The 20,143-nt window shown below is 50.6% G+C and overlaps 2 protein-coding genes across 4 annotated transcripts; one reads left to right on the forward strand and one right to left on the reverse strand.

The window, feature by feature from the left end:
- Positions 1-1,187: 1,187 nt before the first annotated feature.
- LOC118232775 (cyclic AMP-responsive element-binding protein 5-like) lies at positions 1,188-8,164 on the reverse strand. Of its 3 annotated transcripts, none has more exons than XM_035427880.1 (11): positions 8,020-8,164; positions 6,909-6,979; positions 6,616-6,709; positions 6,135-6,235; positions 5,807-5,940; positions 5,554-5,713; positions 5,288-5,392; positions 4,775-5,035; positions 4,062-4,262; positions 3,407-3,515; positions 1,188-2,845 (listed from the first exon to the last, which is right to left on the reverse strand). In XM_035427880.1, the coding sequence occupies exons 2-11, from the start codon at positions 6,960-6,962 to the stop codon at positions 2,694-2,696; spliced, it is 1,371 nt and encodes a 456-aa protein (XP_035283771.1). In that variant the 5' UTR covers positions 6,963-6,979; positions 8,020-8,164; the 3' UTR covers positions 1,188-2,693. The 3 variants fall into 3 exon arrangements, with proteins under 3 accessions (XP_035283771.1, XP_035283772.1, XP_035283770.1); XM_035427881.1 differs by having other exon boundaries at positions 3,415-3,515; positions 5,288-5,395; XM_035427879.1 differs by having other exon boundaries at positions 5,288-5,395.
- Positions 8,165-9,485: 1,321 nt separating this feature from the next.
- Positions 9,486-18,480, forward strand: LOC118232776 (juxtaposed with another zinc finger protein 1-like). The gene is made up of 5 exons (XM_035427882.1): positions 9,486-9,744; positions 15,576-15,648; positions 16,484-16,668; positions 16,898-17,067; positions 17,742-18,480. The coding sequence occupies exons 1-5, from the start codon at positions 9,630-9,632 to the stop codon at positions 17,916-17,918; spliced, it is 720 nt and encodes a 239-aa protein (XP_035283773.1). The 5' UTR covers positions 9,486-9,629; the 3' UTR covers positions 17,919-18,480.
- Positions 18,481-20,143: the final 1,663 nt, after the last annotated feature.

Raw genomic sequence — 20,143 nt, forward strand, 5'->3', positions numbered from 1 at the left:
CTGCTGCTTGGCAGGAAGACCAACCATTGTTACTTTTTACAAGTTTCATTTATTTAGATTGTTTTTGTCTCTTGATTTTCTCTGATTGAAACTCGGTGGTATGGCTTTTTGTGTGTATTGGTGTTTTTTTTTTGTACTTGCTTTCATTTGAATTAAAATGTGATAAACCAGTGAATATTCAGAGTGCATCTTTCCTGCGGAAGTAGTCTCTGTGCTCCTCATTTAGATGTGACAGAGAACCCTCTGTTCTCTCTGCGCTGTGCAGCATGCGAGTGCATGAGTGTGTTAGTATGTGAGAGTGCATCAGTATGTGAGAGTGTCAGTATGTGAGTGTGCATCAGTATGTGAGAGTGTCAGTATGTGTGTGTGTGTGTGTGGTTGGCAGGGTATAGCTGGGTAAGTGTGTGTGTGTGTGTGTACTGTATAGTGTATGTGTATAGTGTGTATCTGCCTTCAGGACTGCAGCTGTGAGCCTCACCGCTGGAGCTCCCCCTGCAGGAGAGGCTGTGCAAGAGCAACCGAGAGCACCTACCTGAGACACTGAGCGCTGGTGAGCTGTGCTTCTGGGACTGCTGTCTGTCTGCCTGCCTGCCTGTCTGTCTGCCTATCAGTCTGTCTACTTGTATGTCTGCCTGCCTGCCTGCCTGTCTGCATGTCTGTCTGTCTGTCTGCCTGTCAGACTGTCTACATGTATGTCTGCCTGCCTCTCTGCCTATCAGTCTGTCTACTTGTATGTCTGTCTGTCTGCCTGCCTGTCTGTCTGCCTATCTGCATGTCTGTCTGTCTGTCTGCCTGTCTGTCTGCCTGCCTGCCTGTTTGCATGTCTGCCTGTCTGTCTGCCTATCAGTCTGTCTACTTGTATGTCTGCCTGTCTGTCTGCCTGCCTGCCTGCCTGTCTGTCTGCCTATCAGTCTGTCTACTTGTGTGTCTGTCTGTCTGCCTGCCTGCCTGTTGTGTTTTTCAAGTCTTTTAAAACATTTTTTTATGAAGGACTACAGTGCTGGGTGGGGTGGGGCTGTTCTTTTTTTTTTTACTGCACCAGATTTTAAATTAGAAACAGCATAATAATGTATACAAACATACACACGCTCTCATGCACACACACACACACACACACACACTAGTATTGGGTGGTACTGTTTATTATCCCCCCACAAATTTGAAATGAGTGCACATGCACTCCGATCTAAAGCATGTGGTTATAGAAGTGCTTTATTGAATACAGAAGCTGCAGTTATATTTAGCATCTGCAAAAAAACAAAACAAATTGAATGCAAATGATCAACGAATCATTAGAGAAATGCATCAATACCGATTCATTTAAAACATTTTAAATTCATGATAAGTGCAGTTCTCCTCTCAAAAGAAATGATGTATATAGAAGATTACAAAAATCAGATAATTCTGTACATTATTACATTTCATTTTTTAAATGACACATTTCGATATACTCATTTCTACACTTTCATTGCACTTTTTGTGCACACACACGCACTTCTGCACACACGTTTCCAGTCAAGATCAAAAGGGTGCAATTCTCAGCTCACCGATTATGTCATAATGAACACTGTTACATCACATCCAGTAAAATAGAGTTAAGGTGATTTTACAAGAAGCAAATTGCTGTTAGATTGCTGTGTGTAACAAGACCTGTGCAGTAAGATGGAGATGGGGGGGGGGGGGGGGCTTCCAGTTTCCTGCTCATGGTGTTTGTGCATGTGTTCCGTGTGTGTGTGTGTGTGTGTGTGTGTGCACATCACTGCAGTATGCCAGAACGTGCAGCTCCTCACTTAACTTTTTTTGTGAGAAGGGACACAAATGGGGTTGCTGTGCGGCGCATTCAGTTAAGGCCCCACGCTGTGGTGCATGGATGAGCCTCTCGGATCTGGTCTGTGCCAGTGCCGCCTGTGCCTGCCAGCTCCTGTGCTGCTGCCCACAGTCTGTTAGCATTTTATGTTTCACTGCTCTCTGGCGACCCCTGCTGGTCGACCTGTGGGCTGCATGTCAAAGCCTCATATGATAGGTCTTCCTCGTGCGAGCAGAGCTGTCGACTGCAGCGTATAAAGAAGCAGAAGTGTGACACCTTGTGTTTCGGAGGAGAAACGTGGCCGTCTGACACTCTCCCCAGATCTGCAGTGAGTGGAGTTTGTGCCGTGATGCGGCTGCAGTTTGCCAACAGTCAGCCACTTCAAATTAGGGTTGGAAATGGACATGCTCAACCCCACTTCGGGCGTAACTAACAATAAAAACTACAGGAAATCATTAAACATAAGACAACACCCAACCACTCCCCCTCCCCTTCAGGGATATACAAACACACACAATCTTTCCAATCGCTTACTTTATCCGTACTTGTCTCCTCGGTCGTCAACTGCAACCGGGTAGCAATCGAGGTCCGCCATCTTTAAAGGCCTTCCAACTGGCTATACGCTCGTTAAAGGAGCTAGGAGGCTCACGGAGAATGCTTGTGTGAGGAACCACGAGTGCATCCTTTGCAGAAGTATTTTTTTTCTCTGAACGAGTGATGCAAGTGTGACAGACTGCATGGTTCAGTCACACTGGTCTATATCTGACCAATCATAAGGACGGGAGTAACAGAAGACTCCGCCCATTTTAATGAAGAACCTTAAATGAGACACAGAAAAGGGCAGGCGGGAGCGGGAGGTCAGAGGTCAGAGGGCAGAGGGCAGTCTCTACAGCACGGGGTTCGGGGCAGTGTGTGGATGAGGCGGAGCGTGCACACCGTCGCCCCCTGCTGCAGTGGAGGTGCTGATGCTGTTGTGCTGGAGCACCTGCTGCTGGGAACAGGAGGAGGCAGCTCTACCTGCTGGGCTGCTCTCTGCACCTGTGGACAGACCCCTGTCAATCAAATTATTCCGAACACCATAATCTATGTGTGTGTGTGTGTGTGTGTGTGAGTGTGTGATAGAGAGTTTAATGGAAGGGAGGTATAGATTGCAGCAGGGTTGTGGGCAGAACTTTGGGTGGGACAGGGTGAGGGTTTTGGGTGGAACAAGGTGAGAGTCTTGGGTGGAGTAAAGTGTGAGTTTTGGGTGGGGGAGGGTGAGGGTTTTGGGTGGGACGGGATGAGGGTTTTGGGTGGGATGGGGTGAGGTGAGGTTTGTGGGTGGAGGAGGGTGAAGGTTTTGGTGGAGTAGAGTGTGAGAATTTGGTGGGGCAGGGTGAGGGTTTTGGTGGGGTAGAGTGTGAGTTTTGGGTGGGACAGGGTGTGGGTTTTGAGTGAGGATTTTGGGAAGAGGTGAGTGTGAAATTTGTGTGGGAAGGGGTGAGGGTTTTAGGGGGCAGGGTGAGGGTTTTGGTGGGGTAGAGTGTGAGTTTTGAGTGGGGCAGGGTGAGGGTTTTGGGGGGCAGGGTGAGGGTTTTGAGCAGAGCGTGGTGTACTCACTGGGGTACCTCTGAGTCTCTTTCTGCCTGGTGGTGACGGGACAGTCTCTATGGGCCAGCAGCAGCTCCTTCAGCTGTGTGACCTCTGTCTTCAACAGAGTCACCTCGCTCTACAAAAAACACACACCTGAGTCACCTCATTGTACAAAAAACACACACCTGAGTCACCTCATTCTACAAAAAACACACACCTGAGTCACCTCATTCTACAAAAAACACACACCCGAGTCACCTCATTCTACAAAAAACACACACCTGAGTCACCTCATTCTACAAAAAACACACACCTGAGTCACCTCATTCTACAAAAAACACACACCTGAGTCACCTCATTCTACAAAAAACACACACCTGAGTCACCTCATTCTACAGGAACAGTGTGTGGTGTACCTGTAACTGCAGTACAGGTGTGTGGCGTACCTGTAGGTGCAGTATGGTGTGTGGTGTACCTGTAGCTGCAGTACAGGTGTGTACAGGTGTGTGGCGTACCTGTAGGTGCAGTATGGTGTGTGGCGTACCTGTAGGTGCAGTACAGGTGTGTACAGGTGTGTGGTGTACCTGTAGGTGCAGTATGGTGTGTGGCGTACCTGTAGGTGCAGTACAGGTGTGTACAGGTGTGTGGTGTACCTGTAGGTGCAGTATGGTGTGTGGCGTACCTGTAGCTGCAGGTTGCTGTGGCCCAGCTCCTCGGCCTTCCTCTCCAGTGAGGTCACCCACACCTTCCTCTTCTGCCTACAGCGTGAGGCAGCCGCTCGGTTCCTTTCCAGAAACTTCTGCCGCCTCTCGTCCGGGTCGCTCCCCCTCCCCCGCCTGCGGCGCCCCCCACCTGCCTGCGCCGACTCTGCACCTGCTGACACCTGCAGGGCCAGTACCAGGTTACACACACACCTGCGCAGCACAGTCTCACACACACACACACACACACACACCTGGGCAGCACAGTCTCACACACACACACACACCTGCGCAGCACAGTCTCACACACACACACACACACACACCTGCGCAGCACAGTCTCACACACACACACACACACACACCTGCGCAGCACAGTCTCACACACACACACACACACACACACCTGTGCAGCGCAGTTTCCCTCACAGGAAAAACACAGTCCTGCCAAAATCACACAGGCTATCGAGGGCTCTAGTGGGGTACCTGTGGGGGGTTCTGGGGGGGTACCTTTGGGGGGCTCTGGGGGGGGTACCTGTGAGGGGGGATCTCGAGGGGGGTACCAGTGTGGGAGGCTCTGGGGGGGTACCTGTGAGGGGGGATCTGGGGGGGTACCTGTGAGGGGGGATCTGGGGGGGTACCTGTGAGGGGGGATCTGGGGGGGTACCAGTGTGGGAGGCTCTGGGGGGGGTACCTGTGGAGAGGTCTGGAGGGGCAGCGCGGGGTGGCGCTGGTTGACGAGGCTCTGCAGCTGAGTGTACCCGCTCTGGTCGTGGGCGTGGCTCTGGCCGAGGCTCTGGCTGTGGGTGTGGCCATTTTGCTGGTAGGTGTGGGCCAGGTGCTGCCGACCCCTCTGCTCCTGCTGTGGTGAAGTCATCTCCATCATGTGACCCATAGTGTTAATGTTGCCGTTGGTAACGGAACCCGAGTGGTGTCTGAGCGCAGCCTTCAGCCTCTGTGTCAGAAGAGAGAGAGAGAGTGTGTGAGTATGAGTGAGAGAGGAAGAGTGTGAGTGAGGTAGGGAGTGAGAGAGAGACCGGGGGAGAGGGAGTGTGTGTGTAAGAGAGAGAGGCACTCAATGATGATGTCACAGCTGATTGCGATGGTCTTTCAGTGCACTAGTATGCAGTGTAGCGAAGGCATACCTGGGGCAGGTAAAGCTAGCAGCCCTGCCTTTAATGCCCCGCCTCTTATGAGAGGAACTCACCTGCCTGGCCTCAGAGGGCACAGAGGGAAACTGGGGGGAGGAGCAAGTGCTGTGGTGGGTGGAGCTAATCAAACTGGAACCCAGGGACAATCCATGGCTCTCTATCTGCTGAACAGAACACACAGGGTTATACAGACATTATACACACACACTACACAGAGAGTTATACACACACTGCACAGAGAGTTATACACACACTATACACAAGCACTGCACACAGGTGTGAGCAGGTAACCAGGTGTTAGTAGATAAATGTGTCTACTCACAGACAAGTTCACTGATGCTGAACTGGGGAGGGTGGAGTCAGGAAGGGTGGGGTCAGGCTGGGCGGGGTCTGGCTGGGCGGAGTCAGGCTTGGAAGCTGGTTGAGGGTGTCTCTGTTGAGCCCGGAGGTACAGCATACAGGAGAGTAAGCCAGACACAGGCCTAGAGAGCGAGAGAGAAAAGCACTTTGAAATCGAAATTGAGTAACTTACCATAGCTGCTGATTGGTGGAGAAGCCCCCGCACAGTATCTTACCCTAATTGCTCAGTGGTGGTCGTGTCCTGGGCGAGGATGGAGGTGGCTTTAGTGGAGGGTGGGGCCTGTTGTTGGGCGGAACTGTTGTTATGGTTACTTGTGTGTTCTTGGTTCTGACTGTGGTCCGCAGACCTCTGCAGACACAGACGAGGCAGAAATTGAGGAGAGAGAGCAAATCAACATACACCTAAAAGAAGTTCAGAGGAAGTGGAAGTTCAGGTATCTCAACCTGTCTTCTGCATCGCTGCTCTATCACACCTGAGTGACTGACAGGTGTGCCCCCTCCCTCAACTGTCCTGAGTGATTGACAGGTGTGCCCCACCCTCACCTGCTTGGTGTCCTCCTCGGTTTGAGGGCAGCAGCCCAGCTCCCTGAACAGGCCCACCTCCTCACAGCTCCTCAGGAAGCGAGTGGGAGTAGGAGTCTGGTCTGAGAGAGGGAGAGAGTGGGGGAGAGAGCTGTCAGTGATGATGATGCCCACTTACAGCATTACCGTATTACAGCATTACAGTATTACAGTGTTACTGTACCACAGCATTACAGTATTACAGCATTACCGTACCAAAGTATTACAGCATTACTGTACCACAGTATTACAGTATTACAGCATTACAACACTACCATTCCACAGCCTTACAGTATCACAGCACTACAACATTACTGTACCACAGCATTACAGTATTACAGCATAACAGTATCACAGCATTGCAACACTACAGATAACAGTACTACAGTATGACAGCATTACAGCATAATACCATTACAGTATTACAGCACTACAGCATAGCACACAGACTGCTCTTCCTCACCTGACAGGATGCTGTCCTTTTTAATGGACGGGAGCTTCAGGCTCATCTCATGCTTGTGCCTGTGGATCATCAGGTGATCTTCAGTGGGAAAGCGCTGAGCACAGAAAACCAGAGTCACCTACTGAGCATGCTCAGTGCAACAGAGAGGTTAAATATGACATCACAAGCCACAGACACTGAATATGGTTTACCTACACAGACCTGTGCACAGGTGTTAGTTTACCTGTGCTCACTTGTGCACAGGTGTGAGTTTACGCTCACCTGTGCACAGGTGTTAGTTTACCTGCACTCACCTGTGTGCAGCCAGGAGCACTGCAGGCATATGGCCGGTCCCTTTCTGTGTTCATGTCCAGCTAGGGTTCAGCTGTGGGCACAGAGAGGACCCTGATCACATGACACCCTCATCGCATGACATTACCCTTTCCCAGGTCCCACAGGCATATACTGTATATACACTAAATATTTTAGTCACTGTTTTCATGCCTCATTCCCCAGTTTGGAATGTCCTCTCCTGTAAACCAATCACATCGTTGTAGGCTGGCCTCTTTCAACCAGCTGATCTGCCAGAAATTTGCCTCAGAAATCTGGATGAATTCACATAAATCTGGAAAATGGTTTAATTTCCTTATCTAAAAATTCCAATCTGTGTTTAACGCAGCAAACGAACAGCCAACCCCAAACAAAACGTATCTGCTGAGTTTCAGGTACAAAGTTGGCAGGGCAGCAGTCATGGCAGTTATAACTCGGCTAAATTAAAAGTCTGATTTTATTCTATCACGACAGACGTGGCCCGGAGCGTGCGTGAGGCGTACCTGCGCGTGCAGTGCGCACACTTTTTCGCGCTGCCCACGATATTATTTCCCTGCCCGGCAGTCACCACTGGCTGCTACTGAGGGTTTCCGCGGCACAGGGCACGAGGAGTGGCGCTGGTCCTCGAGATAGCCTCGAAAACAAGCTATTGACAGCTCGTCACCGTCACTCTGAAGCGAGGCACTCACGCGCTTAACTCCTGCCACATTAAACTGCTGCGCCCACGTCGATCCGCCGTTTGACAAATAACTTTGAATTTTAAGCATTATTTATCATCTACTGTAATATAAACTCGGAGGCGTTACTGAAAACAAAGAAGACGACATCAAGTTTCATTTTATTGACGTTAACCTAAAAAGCACAACGGGGACACTTAACAACAAACAAGACATCCGACCGAAACGCGGTCACACACCCCATATATGCTGTTGGGAAAGAGTTTACTAATCTTACTCAACGGCGCGCATAAATGCCTCCGAAAACTGAACGTAAACCCACCCAATAGTGAACAGAACGTCAACAACCGACGACTGCTAGTTTCAGGTGCGCTTTAAACGTCTTTCTCTCGCTGAAACACAATTTTAACAAACTTACCGAACTGTAGAGAAGAATCGGCTGTCCTGCAGAGCGAATCACGTTGTACTGAGAGAGGATTACAATGAGTTCTATTTGCAGAAGCATTACATCACCCTACGGTGACGTCACGTGGGATTCCTGAACTTCTAAATCATCGCGGTCCGCTAGGAGGCAGGGTTTTTTTTTATTAGCGACCGTCTGCGCCAGGACGGGACGGCGTAGCGTACAGTGGGTGCGCCGCGCGGACAGCCGCCGAGCAACCGTCAGGAAGACGGTTTGAGACCCGCAGTACAAATCGCCCGAGCGCGTCTGCCCTCCAGGCTAAATTAGCCTTCTCTGTGCGTTGTGATTTCAGTACTTTAAGGTTGGATATTTGTTTCACCCTTCCCCCCTCCTCTTTTAAAGCAAGACCGTACGTTTTTGTTTGGAACACTAGAGGGATCGTATCTGAAGAAAAGGACTCTGGGCAGACCATAATATACCCACTGGTGCCAGATTTCTCCCACCCGTGACGCTCCTTCTCTTCCGATACTTAAGACCGGCGACTGGCGGCACGGTTGTGACGAAGAATGACCCCCAGCGTGTGTCAGGGTTATGGGGGCTCGGGAAGGGGGCAAAAGAGACGCAGTAACAGAACGTTGTGGGATAGGCTTTCCTGTTCCAGAAAAACTGTAATGTGATACACGTCAGGACAGAGGGGCAGCCAGTCTGGAGGAATAGCTGCTTTTATAAAAACAACTTCGCCTTTCCACACCCCCCTGCAGAACTGAACCAGTTCATAGTATAGGTGTGCACACACATGCGTGTATCTATGTGTGTTTGTGAGTGTGCGCGCGCGCGTGTGTTCGTTCATGCACATGTGTGCGTACATAACAAATTCAAGATGTTAAATCCCAGATAAACTCCAGATTACGCACCAGGTGGCAGCAGTGGTAAAAGAACAGGAGTTCATGCAGGTAAAGCAGAATTAACCTGGGGATTGAGAGAATGTAGAAAAGTGACGGATAAGAGGAAAAGTGTTTTTTCTTTTTTGTCACTTTCCGTATGATTTAACGTTTATATGCCTGCGCTCCAGGTTGTTTATTATGCAGTTTACTTCAAATCCAATGTGCAGGAGTGCAGAGCCAAAGCAACAAAAAAACTGTCACTGTCCGAATACTTTTGTATTGAGCAGCAGGCTGTTTATGTTCCGTGCTGAGTTGTACAATGCTTAGACTAATGTGTGTGCGTGTGTGTGTGTGTGTGTGTGTGTGTGTGAGAGAGAGATGTCTCACTTTCCCGATGGTAAATTCCTTACGGAAGGTCGGTAGTGGTGAGAGATGAAGTTTTATTGCTGTAATTGATCCTTTCGTCAATATTGTCAGTGTGACACGCGCTCGAGCTGTTGGCTCAGCAAGTATGGAAGGCCATTATTTCCATAAGCAAGCAACAGGTAAGCATGACGTCACTTTGTGCGCGTGCGGCGGACCCCTCCTCCGACAGATGCCCCCTCTCCGTACCCCCACCCCCGTCCCGCAGCCCTGCCTCCCGCCTCCGCCCTCAGCCCCGCTGCTCCAGCTGCTGTAGCCGCCGCCGCCGCTGCCTGCTCTCCGGTGTCCGCGTCCGGCTCCCCCACTCAATGTAACACCATGACGGGCATCGCCGCTGCCTCCTTCTTCTCCAACTCCTGCCGGTTCGGGGGCTGCGGGCTGCAGTTCGACAGTCTGTCCGAGCTGATCGTGCATATCGAGGACAATCACATCGGTGAGTGCGGGGCGGAGGGCGAGCGAGGCGCTGCAGCCTTACCCAAACCGCGTCCTGACAGCGCTGTTGCTAGGTGTGGTGTCTGGCGGTCATTTGCCTCCCCCAAACTCGATTTATGTCAAATGAATTGCACTTTGAACTGTACTTTGTTTCTTGCTTAATACCAAATGTGACGTTCGGGGCGTGGGACCGACCACGCCGCCATGCAAAGCCACGGAACACGTATATCCCGAGCGAGTGTCACCAACGTTAGCAGTGTTTACTAGACAGCTAGCGCTAGCTAGGCCCGGGACGTGTCTGACTGCGGAGGTGACACCCGACCTAAGCAAAACGCACCGTGATATATTACTCTCGATGCAAGGCGAGACATCGTGTTTCATTTGAGTCCGGCTTTGAAAATGCATTTATCCTGAAAACTTTGCAAGTTTGTAAGTGAAGAATTGTTTGAGATGTCGCTCGGAAAGTTGGCTAACGTTAGCTAACGCGGTGGGGAGTGGAGTTGCATTACGTTTCGCTAATGTGAGCAAGACAATGGGGACGGCATCGCAGATTCATTGGGTGTTGATAATATATTTATTAGACTTCAGAGTTATTGAAATAATGGCAATACGAGAACTTATCATCCCGAATTTCGCTCCCTGTGTACTTTGATCTGGTACTTTTAGCTGGGTATGCTAGTTAGCAAGCAAGCTAGCTGTCTGGGAACTAATGTTAACTATGAACTCCTAAAATATTATACTCTAATGAGCTATATGAACCATCTAAATTTAGTCTACATCCACTTGTAGAGTTCGTGGATTAAGCCTACGTGACTGTCACACTGGAAAAATAACATTTGAAATTAGCCATAAGCACATTAGATGCCACAGTTGCACACTCGCTTGCAGAAAGGATTACGGTTTTGCCTGAAGCGAGCTTGAAATATACAAATGCAAAAAAAAAAAAAAACTATATACAATAGTTGTCAGACATATTTAAACATGAAATTCTGTGGTTTGTGCAAATGTGTGTGCGTGCGTCGGTGTGGGGCGGGGGTCTACTGTAGTTTTCAATGATCATGGCTGGTCTGTGTGCGCTTGTTTGTGCACAGCTATTAGGTTACTAAACATATTAAATCATTGAACGGATTTCTCCTGTCCTTAAAAGTTTGTCGCATATCTAGGCTACATGTTTTTGAAGTTTTACGTCTGGTCATAAGCTGGTTTAGTTTCAGACTCTACATGGAGGCGGGACTTGTGTTTTCCAGTCAATAACATTTGAAAACGTACCATTTCCCCACAAACTGGCAATACGTTCATTTGAGAACCCGTTGAGTCATATATGGTGGTCATGGAAACTTTAAACCCAGTGAAAGTCCTTGGGTTGACATAGGGAGCATTAATCAGACATAGTATTGATCGTAATGGTTATGGTAGTGTTTAAATCATATCCATGTTAGTATTACTGAGAATGAAGATGATGATATGGTTGTGGTTGTACAGTGCGAGAGCTACGTTTGCATAGTTATTTCTCTGATAACTGTCATCTGACCCATTTGCGTATATGTTGTGATTCCTGAGTCTTAAGTTGCGTTACACGTGTTCGCGTGTGTCTTATGCAGTCACTGGCTGCACAGAGAATTTGCCTAGGGAGCAGTAAGCCTGAAATTTGAAGCTGAAGTTGATGGTCTTGTAAAAGGGAATTCGGTAGAGGTGGTCATGTGACTGTTTGTGCGGTATCAGGTCAGAATGTTGCTCCTCTTGTTGAGAATGAGCTGGAGCAGAATCCTATAGGACTCCGGGGGACGGAAGGCTAATTATTTTGCACAGGAAACGCTCTTTTAGTGTTTCCCTTGGCGCTGTTACTTAAAACATTGTAATGATTATTAATAACATGTTAACCTCTTTAGTATGTATGGTGTATATGGTGTGTGTGTGTGTATGGTGTATGTGTGTGTATGATGTGTCTGTGTGGTGTGTGTGTGTGTGTATGGTGTGTGTGTGTGTGAGCAGTGAATGCACGTGCTTCATACTGAGAGATGTGAGCCCATGCTCTGGTGAGCTCGTCTCCATGGTGACCAGCTGTCGCAGTGGGGGAAGGGCGCATTCATTGGCTGTGAGAGTGTACATCTGCTGTCCTTCAGGCCAGAGGCACCGCCCCAACATCTGACCAGTGACATTATCACTGGTGATAAATCAGAGGAGCCGAGCACTGTGATGTGTGTGCTTTGAGGTCGTTGCTTATCTGTGATTGGTTCATATCAGTGTTTGCTATTCTCTGATTGGTGCATTTCGGCAGGTGGTACACAGGAACCCTGTCCATCTGTAGTGGTGCTTATGACCTTTGACCTCTGGCATTGTTGGGTGACCGCATCATTCTCAGAGCTAATGAGGAAGCTCAGTCACTGCAACCCCACCCTGCCCTCTGACTGTATTAATGGTGAATAATCAATAAGCACTCACAGAAACAGGAGCAGGACTCCAGCACGAACCATGACGGTTACAGGATCAGAACCTACCGATGTCCGTCCTGTACTCTGGCCTTGATTGCAAATGGCGTTCTGCAAGGCACAGCCACGTACAAACGGTAATAAAAATGTTCATGGACCTGTCTGTATAAGTGGTTCAGACTTATCATTGTAATTATCAAATAATTTATATTGCAGTAAATAGCTGCATGTCTTAAGTAGGTCCTAGACGTGGTTTAGCCATGCTTCCATGTGTTAAACAGCCCCTGCATTGTGGCGTGTAGTGTGTTCGATAGCTGTGTCAGAAGTTAAACCGCCTTTTACTGAGGTCAGGGGGTGTAGTGTCAGGGGCCTTGCGTGATAAGAGTCAGGTAACGCCTGCTGCGCCGGCCTCCGCATCGATCTCCATAGAATCCAGTGGTGCAATGTCGCCCCCTGTGGGTGAGGGAGGAGATTACCGTGTCTCCAGCTCCACTTTAACTTGGAAAGTATGTCTGAGTCGTGGGTTCAAGGCGATCGAAGTTCTCACCAGAGATTTTTGTACGCCTTGCAGTGTTGTGGTCAATATCACATGTATGTATATATATATATATATATATATATATATATCGTGGGTGTCTCACGGAAAAGGAACAAAGACAGCGAACGATCCTTCGGACGCCAGGTTCGAGGGCGTGTCAGTGGGCGTGTGCTCCTGTCATGGCGCACTGTTGGTTCGAGCGTGTCGGGGAAAACGCGCCGTAGCGTTCCGTAGCGTTCCGCAGCGTTCCGTAGCGTTCCGCAGCGTTCCGTAGCGTTCCGTAGCGTTCCGCAGCGTTCCGCAGCGTTCCGTAGCGTTCCGCAGCTGAGGAATGCAGACCGGAATGACGGACGGGCCGGAATGACGGACGGGCCTCTGCCTCGGCAGGTCTGCTCTTCTCCTCTTTCACCTGTTTCTGCTCGCCCCTCGCTCGGCCCGCCCCCCATCCAGCCTGCATACTGCCTCACTGAGAGAGAGAGAGAGAGAGAGAGGGGGAGGGGCAGGGGGAGGGGGAGGGAGAGGAGATGGAGAGGGGGGGGGCGGAGAGAGAGAGGGAGAGAGAGGAGGGGAGAGAGAGAGGGGGAGAGAGAGGGAGGGGGGAGGGAGGAGGGAGAGGGAGAGGGAGAGGGAGAGAGGGAGGAGGGGCGCGAGAGAGGGGGAGAGAGAGGGAGGGGGGAGGGAGGAGGGGCGAGAGAGAGAGGGATCAAGAAAGCGAGGGAGCGGGAGAGAGAGTGCGAGCAATGGAGAAGGAGAAGGGGGGGTGAGAGTGGGAGTGAGTGATTGTCAGTGATTGAGTCAGTGAGAGTATGTGTGTGTCTGTGCGTGATTAATCTAGACAGTCACAATGGTATCATGTTATATGTTTAATGGTAAATATAACTTTAATGGTAAATACAAATCATAATGAAAATACCATTTATTTTTAACATACTGGCTAAATGAAAATTAATTAATTAAATTAATAAATTAATTGAGTATTAAGCAATGTTAAGATACTTCCACGCCTGTAGGTGGCACTGTCATTCTTGAGTCACTAAGTTGCAGTATGAGGTGTATGGTTTACACTAACAAAGCAGTTTTTCGCATACAGATTCATTCTGTATGTGCATCTCCTGTAAAGGGGTTTGGTGAAATGCTAGTTCCTCATACCCAAGGGTACTCAGCTCTGGGTGCGATTGTCATTATCACCAGTAGAGGGCAGACCTACGCTGTGGATCCGGTTGGAATGTGCGTGAGTGTGTGTACGTGAGTTAGTGTGTGGGTATGTGCATGAGTGTGTGGATGTATGTAAGTGTGTGTGAGCATGTGTGTGCATGTACATGAGTGTGTATGTTTGTGAGTGTGTGTGTGTACGTGAGTGTGTGTGTAAGCGTGAGTGTGTGCGCGTATGTGTGTGTGTATGTGACTGTGTGTGTGTATGTGAGTGTGTGTATGAGTGTGTGTACGTGAGTGTGTGTGTGTGTGTATGTAAGCGTGTGAGTGTACGTGAGTGTGTGTATGAGTGTGTGTACGTGAGTGTGTGTGAGTTTGTGAGTGTGTGTGTGTTCTCTTGCAGTCTCAGGCTTCCTTCAAGCAGCAGTGCTCTAAATGACCTACTGAAGCATAATGAGGCAATTAGTGTTTCCCAGAGTGGAAAAATCTGAACCCTATGAACCCCCACACGTGGAAGTGTGAAATGGGGTGGGGGGGGACACCCGCCTGCTTCTGAGACCCCTAATTACCTGGGAGGGTCGGCCTCAGCAGCCACCCCCTCCATCCGGTACCCCACTGCTCAGATACAATTAAAATGCACCGAAACGCACCTCGCCTGCGTTTACTACCACACAGATGCTGTTCCTGTGTTTGGCCAGCAGAGGTCACTGCCGGGCCTTTGGATTGCAGCTGCAGCAGCAGTGGAGGCTGTTCGGCTCCATTTGAATGAAACTCCCGTGTGTGATGAATGTAAATCCGGGATCCTGGGGCCTGGGAACACACGCAGGGTATTAATATTGACGAGGTCATAAGGCGAGCGCCTTATTGCTTGGCTTTTGTGTAGTTGTGGTAAGTCAGCTCTGCAGGGCGTACAGTGAAAATGCATGATGCATTTCAGAAGTGCGTTGGTAAGTGCACCCCTCCCTCTCCACACCCCCCTCTCTCTCCACATACCCTCCCTCTCCACACACAAGCACACACACATCGGGGTCGCAGTGTGTGGTCCTAGGTTGCTTGCTTCCTACCTCCCCGAATGCCAGGTCATTGTTCGCTTTAGCTGATGTAATTGGTGAGTGGTGAGGTCATTGATGTTATAACAGCGTGTAGTTTGGCCAGTTGGCCACAGAGGGGCAGCATCGCCTCCCTGCTTTGCTCTCAGAAGCTCAGCCATAATTAAATCCCCTTGAGTGGAGCTGTAGGATGTTTGAAGTTTGGGCTCAACCCCTGCAGCGCCTGTGTGAGTTTATGAGACAGTGAGTGTGAGTGTTTCTGTGTGAATGGTTCTGTGTGTGCGTGTGGTCTCACTGTGTGTGTGTGTGTTGGGGATTTAATTAATGACTAACTGGGGGGTTGAAACTCGGAATCACTTCCCAGACACTTAATGTTTTTCTTGTGAATCGGTGAGTGAGTGAGTGAGTGATTGAGTGAGTGAATCAGTGAGTGGGTGGGTGAGTGACTGAGTGAATCAGTGAGTGAGCGAGCGTTTGAGTGAGTGAGTGAGTGAGTGAGAATGTGTCTGTGCAGTCCCTATGGAGAAGCTGAGCGTCTGTTTATATGCATTTAATGTTTGATTGGTCTGTTCTCTCTTGGCCAGGTATAGCTGATTACTGATTGGTCTGTTCTCTCTTGGCCAGATATAGCTGATTACTGATTGGACTGTTCTCTCTTGGCCAGATACAGACCCTCGGGTGTTAGAGAAACAGGAACTGCAGCAGCCAACCTATGTTGCCCTGAGCTACATCAACAGGTAAGTAACTTGGTGTTGTCTGGTTTAAGCTTGACTTTGTCTGGTTTATGCCTTTTTTAGGCCTGGTTTCCTCTGGTTTAGGCCTGGTTTCCTCTGGTTTAGGTCTGGTTTAGGCCTAGTTTCCTCTGGTTTAGTTCTGGTTTAGGCCTGGTTTCCTCTGGTTTAGGTCTGGTTTAGGCCTTGTTTAGACCTGGTTTACTGTGGTTTAGTATGGTTTCGGCCTAGTTTATTCTGGTTTAGGCCTGGTTTAGGCCATGTTGAGACCAGGTTTATTCAGATTTAGGCCTAGTTTAGACAGGTTTAGGCCTTGTTTATTCTGGTTTACACCTAGTTTAGGCCTTGTTTAGGCCTGTTTTTGTCTGGTTTAGGCCTGGTTTACTCTAGTTTAGGCCTTGTTTAGGCCTGGTTTACTCTGGTTTAGGCCTTGTTTAGGCCTGGTTTACTGTGGTTTAGGCCTGGTTTACTCTAGGGGAGGCCTTGTTTAGGCCTGGTTTACTCTGGTTTAGGCCTTGTTTATGCCTGGTTTACTCTGGTTTAGGCCTTGTTTAAGCCTGGTTTACTCTGGTTTAGGCCTTGTTTAGGCCCGGTTTACTCTGGTTTAGGCCTTGTTTAGGCCTGGTTTACTCTGGTTTAGGCCTTGTTTAGGCCCGGTTTACTCTGGTTTAGGCCTTGTTTAGGCCTGGTTTACTCTAGTTTAGGCCTTGTTTAGGCCTGGTTTACTCTGGTTTAGGCCTTGTTTAGGCCTGGTTTACTCTGGTTTAGGCCTTGTTTAGGCCTGGTTTACTCTAGTTTAGGCCTTGTTTAGGCTGGCTCTGATTGGCTGAAATGCTCTCAGGTTTATGACGGATGCGGCGCGTCGGGAGCAGAAGAAGGTCCAGCCCAAACTCAGCCTATCACTGGCAGGGGGCATGGCCAGGAACAACGTGGCCACGCCTCCACGGCACAGCAGCGGCAGCCTGACCCCCCCCGTGACCCCGCCCATCACCCCCTCATCCTCCTTCCGCAGCAGCACTCCGACAGGTAACGAGCACTGTGTGTGTGGGGGGGGTGGGAGAGTCTGCATGTGTGTGTGTGTGACAGTCTGCATGTGTGTGTGGGAGAGTCTGCGTGTGTGTGTGTGTGTGTGTGTGTGTGTGAGAGTCTGCGTGTGTGTGTGTAGAGTGTGTATGTGTGAGGGAGAGAGAGTGAGAATGGGTGTGCGTACCCGTGTTGTCTTGGTAACGCGGCTGCACTCTGGCCCCGCCCCCAGGAAGCGAGTATGACGAGGAGGAGGCGGAGTTTGAGGAGTCTGACAGCGACGAGTCGTGGACCACGGAGAGCGCCATCAGCTCCGAGTCCATCCTCAGCTCCATGTGTATGAACGGGGGCGAGGAGAAGCCCTTCGCCTGCCCCGTCCCGGGCTGCAAGAAGAGGTACAAGGTGAGCTGCCTGCGCCCCCTCACACCCCCCGCCCCCCCGCACAGTCACCCGGCCCATACGTGCTTCAGGGCTCTCGAGTTCGGGCTCAAGGTGTAGAACCCACCCTGTTTCAGGGGTGCGTCCGTTTGGGGAACGCCATTTCAGGGGTGGGTGGAGTTCAGGGTTTTGTTGTTCCAAGGTGGTGTAGATTTGAGGTTACTCTGTCCCAGGGTGGTGTAGATTTGGGGTTACTCTGTCTCAGGGTGGTGTAGATTTGGGGTTACTCTGTCCCAGGGTGGTGTAGATTTGGGGTTACTCTGTCCCAGGGTGGTGTAGATTTGGGGTTACTCTGTCCCAGGGTGGTGTAGATTTGGGGTTACTCTGTCCCAGGGTGGTGTAGATTTGGGGCATATCTCGGTTTCCATGGTGATGTGCCTTGAATGTCACTAATGGCACCCTATAACAGTGCAGGAGGTGGTGCTCTGAACAGGAAGTGAGAAATTGCAGAACAGGAAGTGACATCCCAGACATGTAGAGAGAACGTGTGTGGAGGCTGGATGGAACGCATCAGATTCAGATCTGTGTGGGTGGAGCTTAACGGCATGGTTGGAGCCTCTGATTGGATAAGGGGTTTAGGGGTGCATTTTATCATGTGCTCTCTCTTCCCCCCTCTCTCTCTCTCTCTCTCTCTGCAGAATGTTAACGGTATAAAGTACCACGCTAAGAATGGCCACCGGACGCAGATTCGCGTTCGCAAACCCTTCAAGTGCCGCTGCGGGAAGAGCTACAAGACCTCGCAGGGCCTGCGCCACCACACGGTCAACTTCCACCCGCCGATACCCACCGACGCCATCCGCAAGCTGCAGCCCTAGCGCCGGTCGCCATGCCGACGCCATCCGCAAGCTGCAGCCCTAGCGCCGGTCGCCATGCCGACGCCATCCGCAAGCTGCAGCCTTAGCGCCGGTTGTCATGCCGACGCCATCCCCGAGCCGCAGCCTTAGCGCCGGTTGTCATGCCGACGCCATCCCCGAGCCGCAGCCTTAGCGCCGGTTGTCATGCCAACATCATCCTCCAGCTGCAGCCATAGTGCCAGTTGTCATGCCGACAACATCCACAAGCTACAGCCACAAGCGCTGGACGCCAATGCCAACAACATTCGCTAGCTTTAGCTGTAGCGCTGGTCGCCGTGCCAACACCACTCCCCCTCGTTTCTATGCCACACTACAGGTTTAAGTGCATGATTTAGATTTTTTTTTTCTCTTTTTTGTGTATTTTCAGGATGATGCATCTTTTTGTAGTTTTGTACATTTGCACATTTGACCTGTGACTTCTCACCATGGTGCTAATCAGGCAAAGAGATAGAAAAAAGAAAGGGAGGAAAAAAAGTCCGGGAGGAGAGAGAGGGCTGGAACCCGGCTCCTGCTCCCGGGCGGGGTGGGCGGGGTGGGAGGGGCGGGTGGGGGGGATCCATTGTGAGCGTGTGGTAGAACACAGTGTTTTAATGATGACCCACAGGTCCTAAGAGAGGGGAGTTTTGTGAACGATTGGAACATCAGAAGGATTGTTCTCTGATATGGGAGAAAAGTAGATCCACATATATGTGTGTATATAAATTTATATCTATATATAAACTTTCATAATCACGTCATATATAAAATATAGTTTATGCTTTATTTCCCAGTTTTATACAGTATTTCATATATTTTAAGAGATTTTTTTCTTTGTTTTATTGGATATTCCCGCTGTTATTGTTATTATGGACAGAACTGCGGCAGGGTCATTCCTGGGGGGTGTGGAGGCTTCTCAGATCCAGATGCTGCGTTTGTGTTCATTCTGTGGGAGGAACCAAGGGCCCCAAAATCACTGTCCCCTGTGAGAGGAACTGAGGGCCCCAAAATCACTGGCCCCTGTGAGAGGATCCCACTGCACCAGGGGCCCCTGTGAGAGGATCCCGCTGCACCAGGGGCCCCTCTGAGAGGATCCCGCTGCACCAGGGGCCCCTGTGAGAGGATCCCGCTGCACCAGGGGCCCCTGTGAGAGGGTCCTGCTGCACCAGGGGCCCCTGTGAGAGGGTCCCGCTGCACCAGGGGCCCCTGTGAGAGGATCCCGCTGCACCAGGGGCCCCTGTATAGTATAGTATATGGTGCATGGTATATGTTGTGTGGTGCACCAGGGGCCCCTGTGAGAGGATCCCGCTGCACCAGGGGCCCCTGTGAGAGGGTCCCGCTGCACCAGGGGCCCCTGTGAGAGGGTCCCGCTGCACCAGGGGCCCCTGTGAGAGAATCCCGCTGCACCAGGGGCCCCTGTGAGAGGGATCCCGCTGCACCAGGGGCCCCTGTGAGAGGGTCCCGCTGCACCAGGGGCCCCTGTGAGAGGGTCCCGCTGCACCAGGGGCCCCTGTGAGAGGGATCCCGCTGCACCAGGGGCCCCTGTGAGAGGATCCCGCTGCACCAGGGGCCCCTGAACCTGTCCAGCCTTGCTGCCATTGGAGCACAGGTGCCAGTCTTCTCCCCTCCGCCACAAAATATTCTTCTTACTTTTTGTGTTAATTTTTCCTTGTGCCTGCAGTTGCCAAGACGACGGTCAGGCGCGAAAGGGGCAGAGTCATGGAGGCGGTGTCTTGTCTGTCGGCTTGACCTGTGATTGGTGTGCTAATCGCGTGCGCGGTTTCCGCGGGACCGTTGATTGGCTGGTGTGGCAGACTGCAGCATTCCAGCATTGAGCCCAGGCTGTGACTGACGGGAGCCTCAGCCGGGTCCACAGGCCGCGAGTACCGTCTCTCCTGCTCAGCGCAGCGGCATCTCAAGCCTCTTTAAGGGGGTGGGGCTGGTGATCGTGGGAGGGGTTTGCGAGTTGTGGGAGGAGTTATGGGTGTGGAGAGATAGGGCCGCCTTGGTGGCTAACCTAACGCTAACTAAGTTGCTGGTCAGTGTTCGGTAACGTTAGTTAGCTGCCATTATTCGTTAAATTCAGTTCTGTTTGGCAACCTTAGCTGGCTGGCCATGATGGCCTGAGGATTTGCTGTGGGTCTCATATTTTGTAAAGTAACAACTTAAGGCTGGAGAATAAGATTCCTATTCACTTCTCTCGGCTCATA

Source organism: Anguilla anguilla, chromosome 8 (genome assembly GCF_013347855.1).
Source record: "Anguilla anguilla isolate fAngAng1 chromosome 8, fAngAng1.pri, whole genome shotgun sequence".
In the NCBI taxonomy this organism is placed as follows: domain Eukaryota; kingdom Metazoa; phylum Chordata; class Actinopteri; order Anguilliformes; family Anguillidae; genus Anguilla; species Anguilla anguilla.

Coding starts and splice junctions, on each gene's coding strand:
- LOC118232776 (XM_035427882.1), top strand. CDS start 9,630: ATGACGGGCATCGCCGCTGCCTCCTTCTTCTCCAACTCCTGCCGGTTC. Junction 9,745..15,575: donor TATCGAGGACAATCACATCG/GTGAGTGCGGGG, acceptor TCTCTTGGCCAG/ATACAGACCCTCGGGTGTTA. Junction 16,669..16,897: donor CCGCAGCAGCACTCCGACAG/GTAACGAGCACT, acceptor CCCCGCCCCCAG/GAAGCGAGTATGACGAGGAG.
- LOC118232775 (XM_035427879.1), bottom strand. CDS start 6,962: ATGAACACAGAAAGGGACCGGCCATATGCCTGCAGTGCTCCTGGCTGC. Junction 6,710..6,908: donor GTGCTCCTGGCTGCACACAG/GTGAGTGCAGGT, acceptor TTCTGTGCTCAG/CGCTTTCCCACTGAAGATCA. Junction 2,846..3,406: donor AGAGACTCAGAGGTACCCCA/GTGAGTACACCA, acceptor GTCTGTCCACAG/GTGCAGAGAGCAGCCCAGCA.